This window comes from Myxocyprinus asiaticus, chromosome 20 (genome assembly GCF_019703515.2).
Source record: "Myxocyprinus asiaticus isolate MX2 ecotype Aquarium Trade chromosome 20, UBuf_Myxa_2, whole genome shotgun sequence".
In the NCBI taxonomy this organism is placed as follows: domain Eukaryota; kingdom Metazoa; phylum Chordata; class Actinopteri; order Cypriniformes; family Catostomidae; genus Myxocyprinus; species Myxocyprinus asiaticus.
The window spans coordinates 6,663,731-6,682,618 of NC_059363.1; the positions used below are offsets into that span (position 1 = coordinate 6,663,731).

General features: G+C 35.5%; 1 protein-coding gene across 2 annotated transcripts in view; it reads right to left on the reverse strand.

The window, feature by feature from the left end:
- Positions 1-258: 258 nt before the first annotated feature.
- The window catches only part of smyd3 (SET and MYND domain containing 3), a 222,327-nt gene continuing 203,697 nt past the window's right edge, over positions 259-18,888 (reverse strand). For both annotated transcript variants that reach the window (XM_051647053.1, XM_051647055.1), the window contains exons 11-12: positions 3,356-3,464; positions 259-1,822 (exon numbers count right to left, since the gene is read on the reverse strand). In XM_051647053.1, coding sequence (XP_051503013.1) covers positions 1,721-1,822; positions 3,356-3,464 — 211 coding nt within the window. In that variant the 3' untranslated portion in view covers positions 259-1,720. The remainder of the gene's footprint in view (positions 1,823-3,355; positions 3,465-18,888) is intronic.

Consider the following 18,888-nt stretch of genomic DNA (forward strand, 5'->3'; position numbering starts at 1 on the left):
TCCAGGACATTTAGGTATCGTTCTCATTTTGCATGACTTTTCCATGACTGGAAAACTGCATTGCAAATTTCCAGATTTACCAGGATGTGTGGGAACCGTGAAAGTGTTGCTTAATATTCTGACGAAATTAGAGAGAGAGAAACAAAAAACATAGTAGAAACACCTAGAATATTTCTTAATAATTTGCCAACCTTTAATTTCAGAAATTAGTAGCAACCCGGGGACATGGCAAAAATTGACAAAATCTGCTTAGACACATGAACTTTAAATACTGCAAGTTTAATGGTTTATCCAGGATATGAAGACATATAAAATGAGGACATGAAAATATACTGCATAGAAGGAATGGCCGATATAACACATCAAAGTAGCTTACATGAGCTGCAAGAATACAAATTGTAAAAGAAGAGCATGAAAATTCAAAGCAGCTGTTGAAACATGTTTATCAAATCTAAACAAATGGAACTGCCAGAGTTACTCTGATTACTGAAAGTAATGATGAGAAACCAAAGCTACGCACAATTATGAGCTGCGATGTTTAGGGCCTTTTTTACAAAGCAAAACACATTAGTTATTGCTAAAAAGGTGTAAGATTTCACTGCTGTTGATGATATGAGCACACGAAAGTAAATATAAAATCTAAATCTAAAGAAATTTGTATTAATGCGGTGTGAAGGATCATTATGCCAGTGTTTAATAAACAGTTTTGAAAAACTACTACCCCACTGTAATTTGTTTGGTAAGTGTTCATGGGCATTCCCGAGGTTCTCCAAACAGCATGTATCAAATCCAAAAAATTTCTTCTTTTACTTTGTCTTGTCTACCATTTATATTTCTGCAAGACCTTTCAATCTGGTAAATACTATTCCTTGAAATAGGACTAAACACAGCAATCTTAAAAGGGCAATATGAAATTTTATTTTTGAATAATTTTATTACTCGATTGACCAGACACTAGCCTACGAACTATATTTGTCTCAGAGCAGTTGCTTGTTAGTTGAATCATGAAATGACTAAAAAAGTTATTCCATTAAGCAACTCTTAATCTGAAAGATGCATTTGAATACTAATAAGATTTAACTCCTACAGTATCTATGGTAGTCTAAAGCAAAAGTAGAGTGCCCCAGATATTCTACACAATTAAAAAGCTGCACTATTTATCTATTTACTGTATGTGTAATGTGCAATTTAGATTTAGTTAGATTAGTTCAGCGATCTTCTGACACTGACTGATAACAGTACAATTTTGGCTGTAAAAAATGGGTGTAAAACTGAATCTTCTCTTACTTAAAAAAAGAAAAAAAGTGAACAGCTGTTTTGCAGGGCAGGTAGCAGCACCCATCTGTCATTATTGCAAAAATGTTTTTAAACACAATAATTTGAATAAATAGCTTTTCTTTTCCCAAAATTGAAATGAAACGAAGAAGCAAGCAATGCTGTTTTTTCCCCTCTCGCATGGTACAAAAAAGTAAAAAAAGTATTCAGTATTTGGGTTCATCGGGTTTGATGCACAGCGGCACAAGAGCAGGTGGCCAATACAACCATCCAGAAAAATTCCATTTGAGAACAAATATAGAGAAGCACTGATTGACAGCCAACGTGTAAAAGAAAGAGTAGGGAGGAATTTGGAGCGGTGGCATGGTGTCTGTGGCAAAGCTGGCATAGTTGGTCTCGTGGCAGTGCGATGATGACACAGGCTTATGCAATGGCACAGATCAGGCTAGACTCGACCCAGCTCAGCCTGGCACTCTGCCAGTTTTCTCCTCACCTCATTAGTCAGGGCATGCTCCGTCCCATGGGTCACCTTCATGATATCATAGGCCTGAGAATGGGGGGGAGACATGGTTGAGTTAAACAACTGTCTTCTGAGAGAGAAAATTCATGCCAAGGCTTGAAAAGGGACCTAAATGAATACAAAGCAGCCATTAGGTTAGGTGGGATTTGGCTGCCATTCTAAGTGTGTCAGGGGCGAAATTTTTAGTGGGAGAAATGTGGCAAAGACACAATCTACCATAATAATTAAAAGGTAATTAAAGGTGCAATGTCACATTTTTGTCTAACATTTGAAAGATCCAACCTGGTCTCACAGAATCAAGTTAATGTGCCTTGTTGTTCGTATGGCGGCAGTTTCCTGGCAAAATGAACATTAGAGGTGCTACAACTACGTTCTTTTTATTTCCTTTCACATAAACACGAGTAAAACAGAAGATTATCAGTTTACAAATACATACTTTTCACTCTGTTGCTCACACAATGCTATCTAATAACATTTAAACACTTTTACTAAAGCGCGTTATAAGGCAATACATCTTAACATTTGCATTACATAACCAACTACATTTACAAGCTTGTTCATCCGCAATCAAATTGTGCTGTAGCTCAACTGATAGAGCATTGCTCTTGCGATGCAAAGGACCATGGTACGAGTCCTGAAGAGCACGTGAGCCAAAAGTTTCATAGAAGCACCACACAATGATGTGGTTGCTTCAGCAATTCCGTTTTTCATCTTACATTTGCTTTTTATGACATTATCGGTTAGGTTTAGGTTTAAAGTTTAGGAACGGGAGGTAGGTTTTGCTGATTTAAAACTCAACAGAGCATTAACCTTAATAAACTCACTTTTAGCGTCGCGCAGTGGACGACGTTTCATCTCGGAACTGACGCAACACGTGTAATGACCCAAGTAATATTATTTTGCTGAAATGTCACCACCATCAGGTAATTTTCTTGAGATCAGGTTTTGCTGAAATGTACAAAAAAGCTATAATAATATGATAATATGGATAGTTTTATAAACAAAAGCTGATTGGACGAGCAATGTTCCAAGCCAATTATATGCACACAGTTAATCATACATCAAATGAACTCATATTTTACCATGTTTAAGTGTATTTTCAGCACTCCGCTTTGTGTCATGCCTAAAACCCTCCCTTACCAGTGATAAAATCACTGTAAAATCCCTGAAAATCTCAAATGGTTTTCAGTTTATTAGAACGGTTTTATAAGTACATACTGTATGTACTAAAAATAAACATTATGAGCATAATTACATTTTTCAGCCCACATCTTATAATTTTCAAGATATTAAAGTATTTTGTCTTTACTTTGGCATTTGCACCAGTCTGCCAGATGCCAACTAACTTTTTACTTGGAAAATCTTATCTGACACTAGCAGACAGAGAGTGGAGTCAGTGCAGAGACATCTATATCATTGTTTAGACAACAATCAGACAATTGGCAAGCTCGAATGCAGGGCTGTAGCAGTAGCCAATCACCAACAAGGGTCTCATTACTGTCCTGATTCTGATCTCTCTCTGTAGTAGTTTATAGGGCCAAAGAGCATCTGATAACAGACCTGTGTGAAGCTCCCCTGAGCCTCCTCCAGTCTGCCTAGGTAGTGCTGAAGCTTCCCCACCCGCAGCAGCTCCACCGCTCTGGATGGATGAGGATCACGGTAGTAGAATCTGTGGCATGAGACAAAGAATGTGAATGAATTGGCAAAACAAACCATAACAATGTTAGGCTTAATGAAACCATTGTTTTTATTTATTTATTTATTTATTTATTTTTATTAGTGAAGCATTATTAGTAAGCACAATTATTAGTTGTTATTAGTAAAGCATTAAGTACAGTCAGCGGGCCATTATTGCAAAATAAACACAGACAGGGTGATCAGGACCCTGACAAAAAGCAGAGGAACTTGTATCACCCTGAATTTTTTTTTTTTTTTTTTTGTGATAATGAGAAATTTACTGCACAATAAATAATTTATTACATGAATCATAAATCAAATTATGCAAATGAAATCAAATGAAATATTTCAAAATCAAAATGAAATATTGATGAGTTTAAAGTAGTGAATTTTAACAACTGAGAGGAAAGAGATTGCAGAGTGGTATGAGAGAAACAGCTTGGTAGAAAATCCTTTGCCAATGGTCAATTACAGTTGTGCTCACAAGTTTGCATACCCTGGAAGAAATTGTGAAATTTTGACATTGATTTTGAAAATATGACTGATCATGCAAAATGTTTTATTTTATTTAAGGATAGTGATCATTTGAAGCTATTTATTATCACATAGTTGTTTGGCTCCTTTTTATATCATAATGATAACAGAAATCACCCAAATGGCCCTGATCAAAAGTTTACATACTCTTGAATGTTTGGCCTTGTTACAGACACACAAGGTGACACACACAGGTTTAAATGGCAATTAAAGTTTAATTTCCCACACCTGTGGCTTTTTAAATTGCAATTAGTGCCTGTGTATAAATAGTCAATGAGTTTGTTAGCTCTCACATGGATGCACTGAGCAGGCTAGATACTGAGCCATGGGGAGCAGAAAAGAACTGTCAAAAGACCTGCATAACAAGGTAATGGAACTTTATAAAGATGGAAAAGGATATAAAAAGATATCCAAAGCCTTGAAAATGCCAGTCAGTACTGTTCAATCACTTATTAAGAAGTGGAAAATTCAGGGATCTCTTGATACCAAGCCAAGGTCAGGTAGCCCAAGAAAGATTTCAGCCACAACTGCCAGAAGAATTGTTCAGGATACAAAGAAAAACCCACAGGTAACCTCAGGAGAAATACAGGCTGCTCTGGAAAAAGACGGTGTGGTTGTTTCAAGGAGCACAATACGACGATACTTGAACAAAAATGAGCTGCATGGTCGAGTTGCCAGAAAGAAGCCAATGTCACAAAAAAGCCTGGTTACAATATGCCCGACAACATCTTGACACACCTCACAGCTTCTGGCACACTGTAATTTGGAGAGACGAGACCAAAATAGAACTTTATGGTCAGAACCATGAGCGCTATGTTTGGAGAGTCAACAAGTATTGTGCTCCTTGAAACAACCACACCATCTTTTTCCAGAGCAGCCTGTATTTCTCCTGAGGTTTTTTTAAAATTACATTTTAGATTTATAATGAAATAAATTAATATGGTGGCACAATTATATTTTTGTCTACAAAACTAATTTCAAACATTTAAGCATACGCCTTCAAATCAAAAGATTTTTAAGATCATGTGAAACATTTCAGTCAAGTATATATATATATATATATATATATATATATATATATATATATATATATATATTTTGTATGGCAAATAACTGATATGATTGCTGGTATAAAAAATATTGCTGGTATAACAAATATATGCTGTTTTGTCAGCTTTAAAAAAAAATTATTCTGAAAAAGTAAGTTGATATTATCTGTTTCTAAAAGCAACCTAATCAGACCAACCTGGTCTCATGACAAGTCGTAATAATAGTGCAAGATGTTGAAATCATAAGAAATCATATGAGTTGTACAAAAACGTACAAATTTCATTCTCATAAGCCCATTTCACACATACAGCCTTTTCCAGAAAATTTACTGCATTTTTCAGGTTAGAGGTCATGTGTGAACATGACCTTTTTGAAAATACTGGTAGATTTGCTCTGGCAATTACCCTTAATGAGAAGTTGTATCATTACCTATAAATTTCCATACTGATGGTATGTGAACAGCACATGTGGTACATTTACCAGTAAAGGCAACCCAATGATTTTCCTGTAATTTACCTGGTTACATGTTTAAATGGGGCTATAGAGAAATTAAACAAACCAATAAATGATGTTTTTTCCTCAGTTAAACCCAAACCCTAAACCTAACCGTAAAGTGTAACCTCTTACCCAAACTTAAACCTAACCATCATTTTAATAGGAAAATCATTTCACATTATTACGAACTGTCATGGGACTATGTTAAATCAGACCAATGGCGGTAATAATAATAATAAAAAGCTAATATCTGTTGCTACCAAAAAGGTCACAGATATACTAATATATAAACCAGGCAAACTATAGTACAGAAATGTACAGTATTTCAGCATCTGCAAGAATAATATTTCCCTTTTTAGCGATTGCTTTAAATGAGTTCTTCAGTAATAAATACACCATAAATCTATTCAACCAGACACGCACACACAAAGAAAGAAAAAAAAAAAAAAAAACTGTACTGAACTGATCCTCTGCTAGATCCCACCTCTTCATGTCTCAGAAGAAAGCAACATTTCTTTTTATTACTTTTTTTTTATCTGGTCTTTGAGCATGTCAGATTAATAGTGATGATCCTGGCTGGAAACATGCTAAAGTCAGCGTGTTCTGGCCGCAGAACCGTGAGGGTGATGTTCCTTGTCAGCAGAGTAAAAAAGAAAAGCCTTTATTCCACATTCCCCATTCATACACACTAAGCCAACAGCAGTGGGCCAGGCTTATGGGTGATCCTCAATGCTGAGATGAGCAAACCAGAGAGAGGTTGATGGTCTACCACTGTAAAACCCGGGACATAAACATCACAAAGCCCTGTACTGGCAGGAAAGTGCTTGGGAATATAAGAATATGTGACTATTTAGAAAGGTTCTTACGACATACTGCAGTTTGAAAATATTAAAGGAAAAGTTCAGTCAAAAATGAAAATTATTTTATTATTTTCACACATCATCATATTGGTTTGTTGTATGACTTTCATTCTTTTTGTGGAACACATAGGAGATGAGTAGCAGAATAGCAACAATGCTCTTTTCCATACAACAAAAGCAAACGACAACCAGTGGTTTTCAAGCTCTAAAAAGGATATAAAAGCACCATATAAATAGTCCAAATGACTTGTACATTACATTCAAAGACTTCTGAAGCCATACAAGGCAACATTTAAATAAACATTCCCAGTCCAATTTCGAAAAAGACCAAAATTTAAGTTGTTATTCACTGAAAATATTACTCTCAACAGTAGAGTAGCTCTCAAATGTCTTTTGTATTTGTAGATTCTAAAACTTGATCCATCATGAACGGTCACAAGACATGCAAGAATCCGTGGTATTTGATGTCACTGAAGTCGAACTTGGTGCAATGCGTTTTGAGCTACACAATCATACATGTTTGGAACAACATGAGACTGAGTAAATTATGTACATTTTTTAACTTTTGGATGAACTACTTTTTTATAGACATATGATGCTTCATTATATTTCAGTTGAGTTCCAACTCATAACCCAATGAGCTTCCCAAAGCTTTATAGATTCTACTTTCATGGCCTTGATTGACTTTCATTTAAAGGTCAGATCCTTGGCAGTAAAAGCAATGATGACCAACGTTTGGCTCATAGACTACACAGTTCTTCATATGTTCTTCAACTCTCAGGGGTTTTGGATGGAGACACACAGTCAATGCCTGGCTACACAGTCGTGGACACTTGCTTTGTGAAATATTTCTCTATGAGGACTTATCCTGACATTCTTCATCACATAGTGCCGAATTTTATTGTCATGGGTTACAGGTTGGCCATTTTCAAGGTCATCTAATAGCAGAGATTGATGCTCTGAGGTCCTCAGCTTCTCCTGAAAGACCCTGGTGATTTTGCTAATCGTAAAAATGTCTAGAGGTATCAGACTCTTTAAATGTTACAAGAAAAGAATGAGGATTCAAGTTTCACGCAGACAAATGCTCTTGGTACGAGGAGTTTGATGGATATGAAACAATTTTCAGAAAAATATTTATATGACTGCCAGAAAAACCGTAGTTGCCTTTAGCTTGCTCACGACGGGATGTAGACAATATTTCTATCAGGAAGACTCGCAGATTACATTTATTTGATGAATATAAAACAGGAACGTAATGTCTCTCTTTGGCTTAAGTCCTGTCTGGTGGTCCGAAGAAGTTGTACTCGGAACCATCAGATCCTGCCGGAGATAGGAGGCAGGGTTGTGGAGCCTACCCCCATGTAGGACGGTACTCAACTGGTGGCAGTGGGGTGGTGGAGGTTGCCGTGTTAGCACACTGAAACAGCAATGTGACAGATTGTGAGCAGACTTATAAAGCGATGGCTTACATGTGATTGGCTAGAAGTTACCTAGCTAATGGTGCGATGATGTACAGCTGCTTGTCTTCCCGCTAGAACTACACTGCGCTTACATTTCCTGTAAAGCTGCTTTAACTATATGTATTGTGAAAAGTTCACTACAAATACATATTTTGTTTAACATACAAATTCTTCTTTGGGCTTTAGTACAATGGCAATATAAATGTCCATGCTGTAATTCTGCTATAATGTTGTCTTTATAAAATCATGATTCCTATTTATTCTTTTTGTTTTTTATGCAATATAAATAGGTCTTTATATGAAATTGAATAGCTGCCTTTATATTTTAGGAAAGGGGTCCTTTGCAAGGGGATCATCATATCTGGGGGTCTTTGTCATCAATTTGAAAACCTCTGTTCCATGTAGAGCACAATGTTATAAATGTAATGGTTACATAACAGGAAAAACAAAAACAATGTAAAATTAGTGTTATTAATTGCACAGTTTTGGCTCTAAAATCTGACTGGATGAGCCATGTTCGAAGCCTTTATAAAAGCCAATATACTGTAAAAAGTCAATAGTTATGCTAATGTATTATATATTAAAATCGGCAGAATATTTGTTAATCCCTCAGAGACCCAGCATAGAGATTCTTGATATCTTTTCTTTTTTTCCTCCTTGAAACCGCTGATTATAATAATATTTTTTGTGTGACTTCAAAAAACAATGGTAGTCAATGGGAAAATCTTGATTTTTAAGCACGTATCAGCTCATGTCAGTGTTGTTTAATTGCTGTAAATAAATGTTGCAATTCTGCTACGCTGGGTTTCTGAGGGTTATTGTGATTGTCACTAATAAATGTCATTGTTATAGAACATTGGTATCTTTTATTATACTGCTTTTAGCACCATTTTATAAAAGTAATATACCACTTGAGGTTGTGCATTTTAGGCCATTAACACCATTCCTTAACCATTGTAAAATTACTTCTGTTTATGCATTCATGCAGACTCAGTTTTTAATTCAAAAGTAGTTTTCCGTATCTCTCTTTTTAAATTTGTCATTAGAGCTCACCATAAAAAAGCTGATTTGAATTAAAAACGAATCACCCTTACCCTCAAGGAATTTCTTAAGCCCTTTATTAAACATTGAGATAGATGGCCCTGTTGACAAATAATCTGAAATAAGATGTGAGAATAAATACAGCACTGAGAAAATGTGACTATTGCATTCACTGATCGACCTGCCTGTATTCTGGGATTTCAATGAAACCTGCCAGAGAAACATAATTAATACATTCCAACACACACTCACGGCGAAATCGCCAGGATCCGTACGACTTTTCTAAATTTGGCTAATTCGTATGATATCGCGCGACTGCACTCGTTTGAATTCTTATGACTTTCAATACAGCCAATGATGTCGCTGGACATCGTTTCCATCTAATACGCGACAATTACTTGCTTCTGTCACACAAAACAGCTTCCCATCATGTTCACATACTCTACTGATTGGTTAAGTTTAGATAAGGGGTTTGGATAAGGGCTTAATATTAGTAAGTATATCCTTAAAGCCTTGTGCGCGGAACTCACGCTTACTTCCGCATTAGACATCCGAGAGTTTGTGCGTGATAAGTTTTCTGCGAACAACATCGTGTGAGACCATACGAAATAGCCCCCTCGTAAATTATGTAGGAATTTTCATGAGACTGGGTTGATACATTCACAACCAGAAGTGCAAGTTAACAAAAACAAGTGCAAGTCAACTGGACTGAACACAAATATGGTAGCCTATGTCTTTTGTAAAGTTCTTCTTCATCACTGGTCTAGCTTGATTGATCCACGCTTCTGGTTTCTGTAGCAACAATCAGAGAAGGGGCCACAGAGAGCCATAGCGACCTGTTAATGCTTCCATTAACGTTAGCACAGCTTTTTTATTCATCTTTACGCTGGATCATTACCAAGAACAAAGAGCTGTATCTCCGCCAGGACCACTTTAGAGGAATATTAAATTGTGATTTTTATCTCCTCGGCAAACAGCAACTTGTTCTTGTGCTGTAAAGAAGTGCGGCGCCCGAGAAAGACAATAGCTTTTTATCATTAATCTGCCTGGCAGACAATGACAGCACATTAACAAAGCCTTGGCACTGTAATCTGCAGCGTACATATCCATGCATTAAACATGCATTTGTCAATGTGACATCAATCACAAATTGCTCTCCTTGAGCAGCATCAATCGAGTGAACACAGCGTACTACCATACCGTTGCTACCATTATTGCAAGCATGCATATAAAATGATCAGTTGATGAATCTAACTAATCTATCACTCAGCCAGCTTTTTAACATTTATAGGAGTGTGCTTACTTTATACTTTATTGTCCACTGACGTGGAAATTTTTCTTTGGCTTCACACAAGAGTACACAGACACAGAAGAAATAAAAAGCACACAGTAATCACACAAGAACTACATAAAATCCAATAAGAAAATACATCGTACATCATTATGGTCTCAGAATCTCACACAGTGATCTCAAATGATTACTGTTACATAACCAAATAAAAAGGAATCCCTATCTATACCGCCTTCAAGAAGCATTACAAATTCAGAATGCAGCGGATGTGGTGGATCAGATGTACTAGTCCTTACTGTTCTGAGCACTGTGTCCTGATACAGACTGTCCAGCTGTAGCTGTTGCTTCCCAATTATTTTTCCTGCCATTCTCAAAATTCTAGATAATTTAATTTTGCTCCTCAATCCCAATGAGATTAAATGGGGAACATAGGTAGACTTTAGTTTAGGTCTCGTTCTTCTTAGACCTTTCACCTGAGAAAATAATCTCAAATGTATCTCCTCTGGAGTATCAAAGAGATCTTACACGACTATGTTTAAAAATCCATCAGTGCGTATGGTCATGTAAACGGCTTACCGTCTTGCTTAAATGGAGTAAGGTCAGAAACAGTGAGTATTTTAACGTTCAATAATTGGCCCCCATTCACCCCATTCATTTTAAGTGCCTCACTGAAACCTAGATTTTTGCTTTTTTTTTTTTTTTTTTTTTTTTTTAAAGAAGAGGAGGAACGAGTCTAAATTAATTTTTGTGGTAATCAACATTATTCCACATATGCTGTCCACTGAGCTTAACTTGTACTGAACCCGGAACAATCCTTTAAAATACTTTCTCCTATCTCAGCTTGAGATGCAGAGACAACTACAGTATATGCGATTTGTTGAAAAATGCTACAAAATATTGCTCTTTCTTTGAGCTTCCTGACCAGCACAACAAAGCAACATTGACTCAACCAATGGCATGAGTTTGGGGCAGGCCTATCTGTTTGCTGATCAATGGAAGACGGTGGGAGTGTTTGGAAGGCCTGTTTAAAAACAATTATTGATCAGGTTTACATGCACACCAATGCACTGATTCCAACCAAAAATCAGTGTGTAAGAAAAATGTTCCTCTGAGAGTATTTTTGCATACCTCCACAAAAGATATTTTGGAAGTGATAATGGCAGAATGGCTGTTTTTTGCATACATAGTATATATTAGTATCGTTTAGTTGCTGCAGATCCACCCTATGACTCTCTTACTGTATATCGCCTCTAATTGCCCCGTCCCTCAGCTGCCCACCTTTGACTCCATCTTTGAACCCTCAGAGTAATAACAAAGCCCTCTATTACAATCCAATCCTGCTAGGCTCCATCCTCTTTTCCCTCTGCGTGCTGTAATAATCAAGTTTAGTCTGAGCCTCTCTGTTCCCCAGACTCCTACGCTGTAGTCTCGGTGTCACTAATGCCTTCCTGGGCCTTTGGAACGTTCTGGCAGTTTCTTGGAATTGTGTGTGGTTTTGTTTTTTTAACTGTTTTAAGAAGCAATGCTGCAGGTGTCCCCAAAACAATCCCTCTCACAAATTTCACACCCACTTCCCCTTTGAACTGATGACAGCTGACACATATTTTGTGACCCTGAAAAACTGAGGAGGCTTTTAATTAAATAACTGTGTTGTGTGGCAAGATCAAGTTCTCTGTGACCCCGGCCTACACTCATTTCTGAGGGAAGTGAGGTGGAGAACATGCTCTGGTGAAGACTATCGGCTCAGCCAAAGTTCTGGCAGGGATTCAGCAGAAGTTTAGGTTGCCAATCTTTCTTGTGAGTCATGACAGTGAGATGAGGACAAAGGAAGGGCTTCTACCTCACAGAGGAAGCTTTAAGGAAGCTGTCAGTGAAGTTAAAGACCAACAGTAACTGTGAACTAGATGTTTGGATTTTGTAAGAAAAGGGTTGCTAAGGTGTTTGCAGTGGTTTTCAGTGCTTTGCTATGCAGTATACAGTTTTTTCCACATTATGTTTTTAATACAAAGAAGAATACATGTGTTCTCTATTCATCTTTCTTGTTGGGAAACAAGAAAAACAGTGTAAATATCAGAAGAGATTCTCTATAAATATTTAAATATAACAGTCCTGTTTTATGCAGCATCTATGAATAGAAATGTGCATCTTTGAAGTACTGATGCAGAATTATGTGCTTCTCTGTCCATCACCTGATGGCATTTTGGAACCAGGTTAAATTATAAATATCAGGGGAAATTTATTTAAAAAAAAAACCCATTAGGCTTTAGTTGGCAGGACTGAATATATTCCAAGTTGGAAAAGTTACACAAAAATGTGCACATCCAGTAAATGGGTGACTCGTATGAAAACGGTTAGAAAAGTCCAGGTCTAATTTTAAGAACTTTTTGATTCTTTGCCTTGTCATATAATTTTCATGACATCTAAGCACGTGTAAACACAGCCAGTTCTCATTCTCATTGTTAGAGTGCAATAATAATAAAAACTATGAAAAAATATTATTGAAATTGTAAAGTTAAATATTAAGTCTTCGCTAGTCACAGTTTTTGCCAAAAGTCTTACTTACCTTGACACCAGTTGGTTAGAAGTAATTAAGAAATGGCTTAGAAAAGCGACATTAGTTCTGGAAAAAGCTCTAACACAATTTATTTGCAGAAACCACTTAGTTTGACATTTTGAGATTTATTGCAAGAGAAAAAAAGATCTCAATGAAAATATGTAATATTATGCCATACAGATACACACTGAGAGCTATGGTAGGATTATGAGATATAGTTACGAAGACATAAAGAACTGATTTTTCAACAGGCACACAACTTAGTTGTATAATAATTGCTAGAGTATTATTAAAATACCTTGTCTAAAATCTAAAATAAAGTATACGGTATATAAATTATAAATATAATATTATAGAAAGAAAATTTGATTGAAATAGACAGGCAAAAACATTTAAATTCATGTGCACAGCATTTTGTTGTACAGAACTTAAGTCTAAGTGCCCAAAGCAAAGACTGCAGACTGTCTAGAGTGATGAACTATAGTTGAAGTTTCTGTGCATATATCATACGCCATTTGGCGATGAGACAAAAGCGATGTCTTAAAAGCCACTGTACAGTAGTGACTAAGCTTGTCGTGGTCAATATGTAGGCAACAAAATTTTCATAGAGTGCAGCAGCACGTTACCTTGAGCGATTCTACATTTAGAAATGCTACCCTTGCGGGCATGAAAATACTTTTTCTTTTTTTCTTGCATTTATGACTATTTGGAATATGTCACATTTTGAGATAAGACAGAAATGATCAGGTCAGGTCCTGACACAAATTCTACAATAAACAAAAACAAATGTTATTCAAACACAGTAATCCAATGAAGTCATTCGTTTGGACATGTGCCTGAATCTAAAGCACCTTTGTAACAGACAACATGCTTTGCATGTAAATGATAAACAAGCATGACTCAGGTCTAAAGAAGGTTCTTGTTTATGACTTAGCTCGATGAAGTCTATTGCTAATTAGACGTAACGCTTGAGGCAATGATACAAAAAGTACATAAACATTAGGGTGAAATCACTAATCAACTTTCAACAAGCATTCAATGTTCCCCTGCAGAGTTGTGAAACTGTCAAAGCCGAGCGGTCAGTGTTTGTTTGTGGCAGGGGGAAAATATGCAGACCGGGATGCCCTTGGCAGTTCATTGTGTAGAGCCCGATTCTCAGGAATGTGCCTTGTTCCACTTCATTGGATTAACTGCTTAATGTCCTTAATTTGCATATTAATGACATGGCAGCATGTCTGACTTTAATAGAGGATTTGGACTAGTCTGTTGTTTAAGGAAGAATGCTGAAGGAAAGTGAAGTTTAACTCAACTGTATCATTAAAAACAAACACTCCTCATGTTGTTTTTCTCTTTCAGGAAAGGTAGGTCCTTATTTATTTATAGCAAATGGGGATCAAATATTTTGATCAAGTTCAAAAATGTATGCCCAGAGGATACAACCCAAATACTAATTATACATATATATCTTAATATATAAAAAAAATCCTGAATATGTAGCTATAAATCTGAATATATAATTATAAATCTGAATATATACTGTAAAACCACATATACAGATATAAATCCAATTAAATTGTTATAAATATTAAAATACACTTAGAATCTAAAGATATATAATTGTAAATCTAAAAACATAATTATAAATCAGAATATATTGTATATACTGTACATGTGAATCTGAATATAAAGATAAAAATCCAAATAAAGAGTTGTAAATATGAATAATATATAATAATAAATCTAAATATATATATATATATATATATATATATATATATATATATATATATATATATATATATATATATATATATATATATATATATATATATATATATAAATACATCCTACACACTCTCATGGTGAAATCGTAAGGATTCATACGACTTTTCTAAATTTGGCTAATTTGTATGATTTCATATGACTTTCACTGGACATCGTTTCCATCTAAAAGGCGACAATTACTTGCTTCTGTCATAAACAGCAGCTTCCTATCATGTTTACACACTCTACTGATCGGTTAGGTTTAGATAAGGGGTTTGGGTGTGGGCATAATATTAATAAGCATGTCCTTAACGTCTTGTGCGCGAAACTCGCACATACTTCCACATTAGACATCCGGGCATTTGCACGTGATGAAATCGTACAAATTTATACGAGCGAACTCGTATGAAATCATCCGAAATAGCCAACTTGTAAAATATGTATGAATTTTCATAAGACTAGGATGGATAAATCTGAATATACTGCATAAATAAACATCCTGAATATGAAGTTATGGATTTTAAAATATGGCTGAATTCAAAAGAAAAACGCTGCCTCAAATTTAATAACTGGCCTACTATGATCATCAAATGAGTGTGTGTCTTTCAACATGACCAAGCATTAAGTTACATTGATATATTCAGACTAACAACTATATATTGAGAATTTATTTATATATATTTAGATTGATAACTATATATTTAGAGTTACATTTATATATGGTTTTGCATTTTAATATTCAGATTCATCGGATTTATAATTAATTTTTTATATACTTAAATTACAACTATATATTAAGGTTTACAACTATGAATTTACTTTTACTATTATTTTTATACAGCATATTCAGATTTATAATGATGTATTTAGTTTTACAACTATAAGCTGTGATTTATGACTTTAAATTCAGATTTATAAACATAATTTCAGATTTATAACTATATATTCGGAATTTATAGATATAGACAGAACAATCATACTTAAAGTGTGAACATTGCCTACTAAAAGCACATGCCTACAACAAACCCCAAAACTCAAGAGAGCAATGCATTCACTCTGCATATCTTAACGGTGGAAATGAAAAAATGTTCTAGTTGTAATGTATTGTTAATAAGCTAACCACAGCTCAGCTATTGATAGTGCAGTCATTTGGATGTGAGAATGCAAATGCTTCTTGCTTTCAGGCTGAACAGAAGGTACTGAAACCTGTGATGTGTTTAAAGTGATAGGTGCAGTGTATGTGGGTCTCATAGTGTGACTTTAACTTGATAAAGTTAAATCAAGGTGAAAAGTGAGAAATTTAAGAGTATTATAAGAAACATTTCATGCTGGGTGTGTATCATTTGCTTAATTAACAACACCTGGAGAAGGCGTGAAAAAGGTTTGTCATTTTGACAAAAATGTAATTGCACTAGATAACAAAATCAAGAAAATATGCTAGATCTTTTCCTCAGATCTAACTTTACTTCTCTGAGCAGGTTTTGCATTGACTTTTAACCAACTGGCACCAAGGTGATTTTTAGTGAATGTATGGATTCAGTTCCCCTCAAGTTCACACAATGTAGTTCATCACGTTAAATATAGACATTTCCCAAATACCTTGTCTTCATTTTTAAAAGCATATTAATTTTATTATCATTTTAATTGAACCCCCAAATTGCTTGTGTTATCTTCCTTTAAAATAAATACTAGTTGGTTTGATATTTGTTTATCTAATGCAATTAAATGTATACATTTGTATTACACTTAACTGTCCTGTATTTAAAGCAATGTGTAGGAAATAAAATATTATATATATTTTTATACACACACACACACACATATACAAGTTGTCAAATCTACTGAGATCCCTGGGTCTACATTTTCCAAACTTATTAAGTTCAAAGTGAAATGCAAAGCTTCACCATATATAAATAATGAGATGCCGCAATGCTAATTTTATAATCAAATGAATTATTGTGAGAAGACTGGCTAAAAACAGCACGTATTAATGAATCACACTGCATATATTTATGCATAAACAATTAAAATAACTCACACTAAACGGCTTGACTGATCCCCAAATAGAATCAGTACATAAACAAATGTCTATTTATCTGGTAATATCCAGGAGCAGCCTTAGTTAACATGCAACACACAACACACACAATAATATTCTGTTTCTTTAGAAACAGTATTCTTCTTTTTATTTTTACTTTCTCAACAGAATTTAATTTTCTTCTTGTCGCTAGAGTTGAGAAGTGATTGTTCAAGCTCTCTCGTGATGTGAAGGATCTATTATTGCTTTGTCAGGCGGTCGCTCTGCTAGTATCTCTTTCAAAACCTCTTGAAGCTTGAAAGACGAGAGAAAGGTGGGCATGTGAAATGCAGGACCACTTCTAATAATTGCCTGTTCAGAAAGTAGTCAGAGCTAACGCAGGATGAGGCAATTCCAGAAATAATTTGGTATCCCAGACAAGCCTGATAATGAACCTCACAACTGAAATGTAGAACAAAAGAGCATGACAAATGCTGAATCAAGCTGTAATGGAATTTCATGAAGCCCGGTATTACACGATGACTCGAGCTGTCACTTAAACACAGCAGCCTTCAAGCGTCTCAACCCTGTTGTGACTTTCACCCATTTTCAGGCCGGTTTGAAGAAACGGTGATTTGACACCTGATGACTCTGTTTTCGAGGAAATGAATATAGCTAGAGCAATAAACATTCATCAAAGGCAAGAAAATGGCAGCATTTCAAAACATAAACTTCTGGTCTGGTTTATGGGCCAGACAATCATTTCTGATTGTGCAGAGCTAAAATAGAGGCATTAAAGCATCCACAAAATCAAAATTGGAGTTGCATAGCTTTTAGGCTGTCTTTATACTAGGGTAGTTCTAAACATTGACAAAATACACCTTTAGCAGATATACACATTTAAAATGTACAGGAGACCCGGGTTTGCATCCCGCATTAAAACCACAAAGTAATCGCGTTCGCATAGTAAATGGGTTTTGGGTTGGGGGTACAGGTTACAAAATATGCATTCCTCTTCACTGTATTACATCCTGTACAGCTGAAAACAATATGCTTTACAACTTTCTTTTGGCACCCCACCTTGAATATTTCACCTGGTAAAAGGGAGCTCACACGAGCCCAAACGGCCAACAATAGATACAGCTTTGGCAACTGGGGGCATTGTTTTAAATTTCGGTAAACACAGACCAATTTTAGCTAAAGAAGAGTCAACCTTTTGTTTCCACTTTCACTGTGAGATCAGTCTGGTAATGCACTAAAAGTATCAGCTATTTCAAAACACATACGTGCTTGCTGAGTATTGTGTTATTAACGGGAAAAGGGTTGTACTGAATTTCAAAAGTCAGGTTTAACAACTACTACTGTCTGTAATTTATGTTGTAGAATAAAACTTGAAAGTGTTTTCATGAACTGTTAATCAAGACTTCATTCAACCTAATTGAAAACTGCTATTCAAAAAAACCCAGTTGAAATTCTCGAGGGAATCCATGGCTCAAAAATGATCATTCTCTTCGGAAGAAGTACAGGAAAGAAAACTGCAATCGGCAAGTAATTTTTTGAGGTCTTCAAAAATATTGGGGGGTTGAATAGATGGGACAAGAGAGAGCTGAGTGTCATTCAGTGTGTTTACAATTAGTTAAGGCTAATTGTGGTCTGATTAACGTGTATACAAGCTGGACAAAGCCAAGCTACAATCCCATTATCAAGGTCTGTTAGACCGATTTCACAAAAATCAGACTGGTATGATTTTAGTTGGACTAAATCGCTTATTTGACAATTAAAAAGACAAACTATTGTTTTATTTCAACTGAAATTGAACTTTTAAAGTGTATGTAAACGTACTGACTGTAACGGATATACCTTATCAGCCTTTAATTATCATTGGTGAAGGCAAGTTAAAAAAGAAAGCCACAATTATCTGAATGAAATGCAACAAAAATGAGAAAATAGCTTAAATGCATTGGTGCCAAGTATTTATCTTTCATTATGATATGCATTTATCTTGTTGCACAGACACCAGAAACCAAAGAAAAATGGCAAAAACATTCATCACAGTGTCAACTTCTTCTTTAAATAGGTATTTTAGCTCAATTTTTCCTTTTCCCTGTGTTTCCAACCCTCTTTCAACACCATAAACATTAATCAGACACACTATTAAGCCAGAAAATAATAGTGCAAGAGGCAATATAAAAGCTTATTCATGCTTTGCATGAGCTGACAGTGGAGGACAAGGTCCAGCGCTGTAGAAAAATAACAACATATTAATTTCTTTCCAAACTGACAGTGGAAGAACTGTTGGGCAATTTCACTTACTCAAACACCCAGTGCCCCTAAATCTCCGGCTATTTCT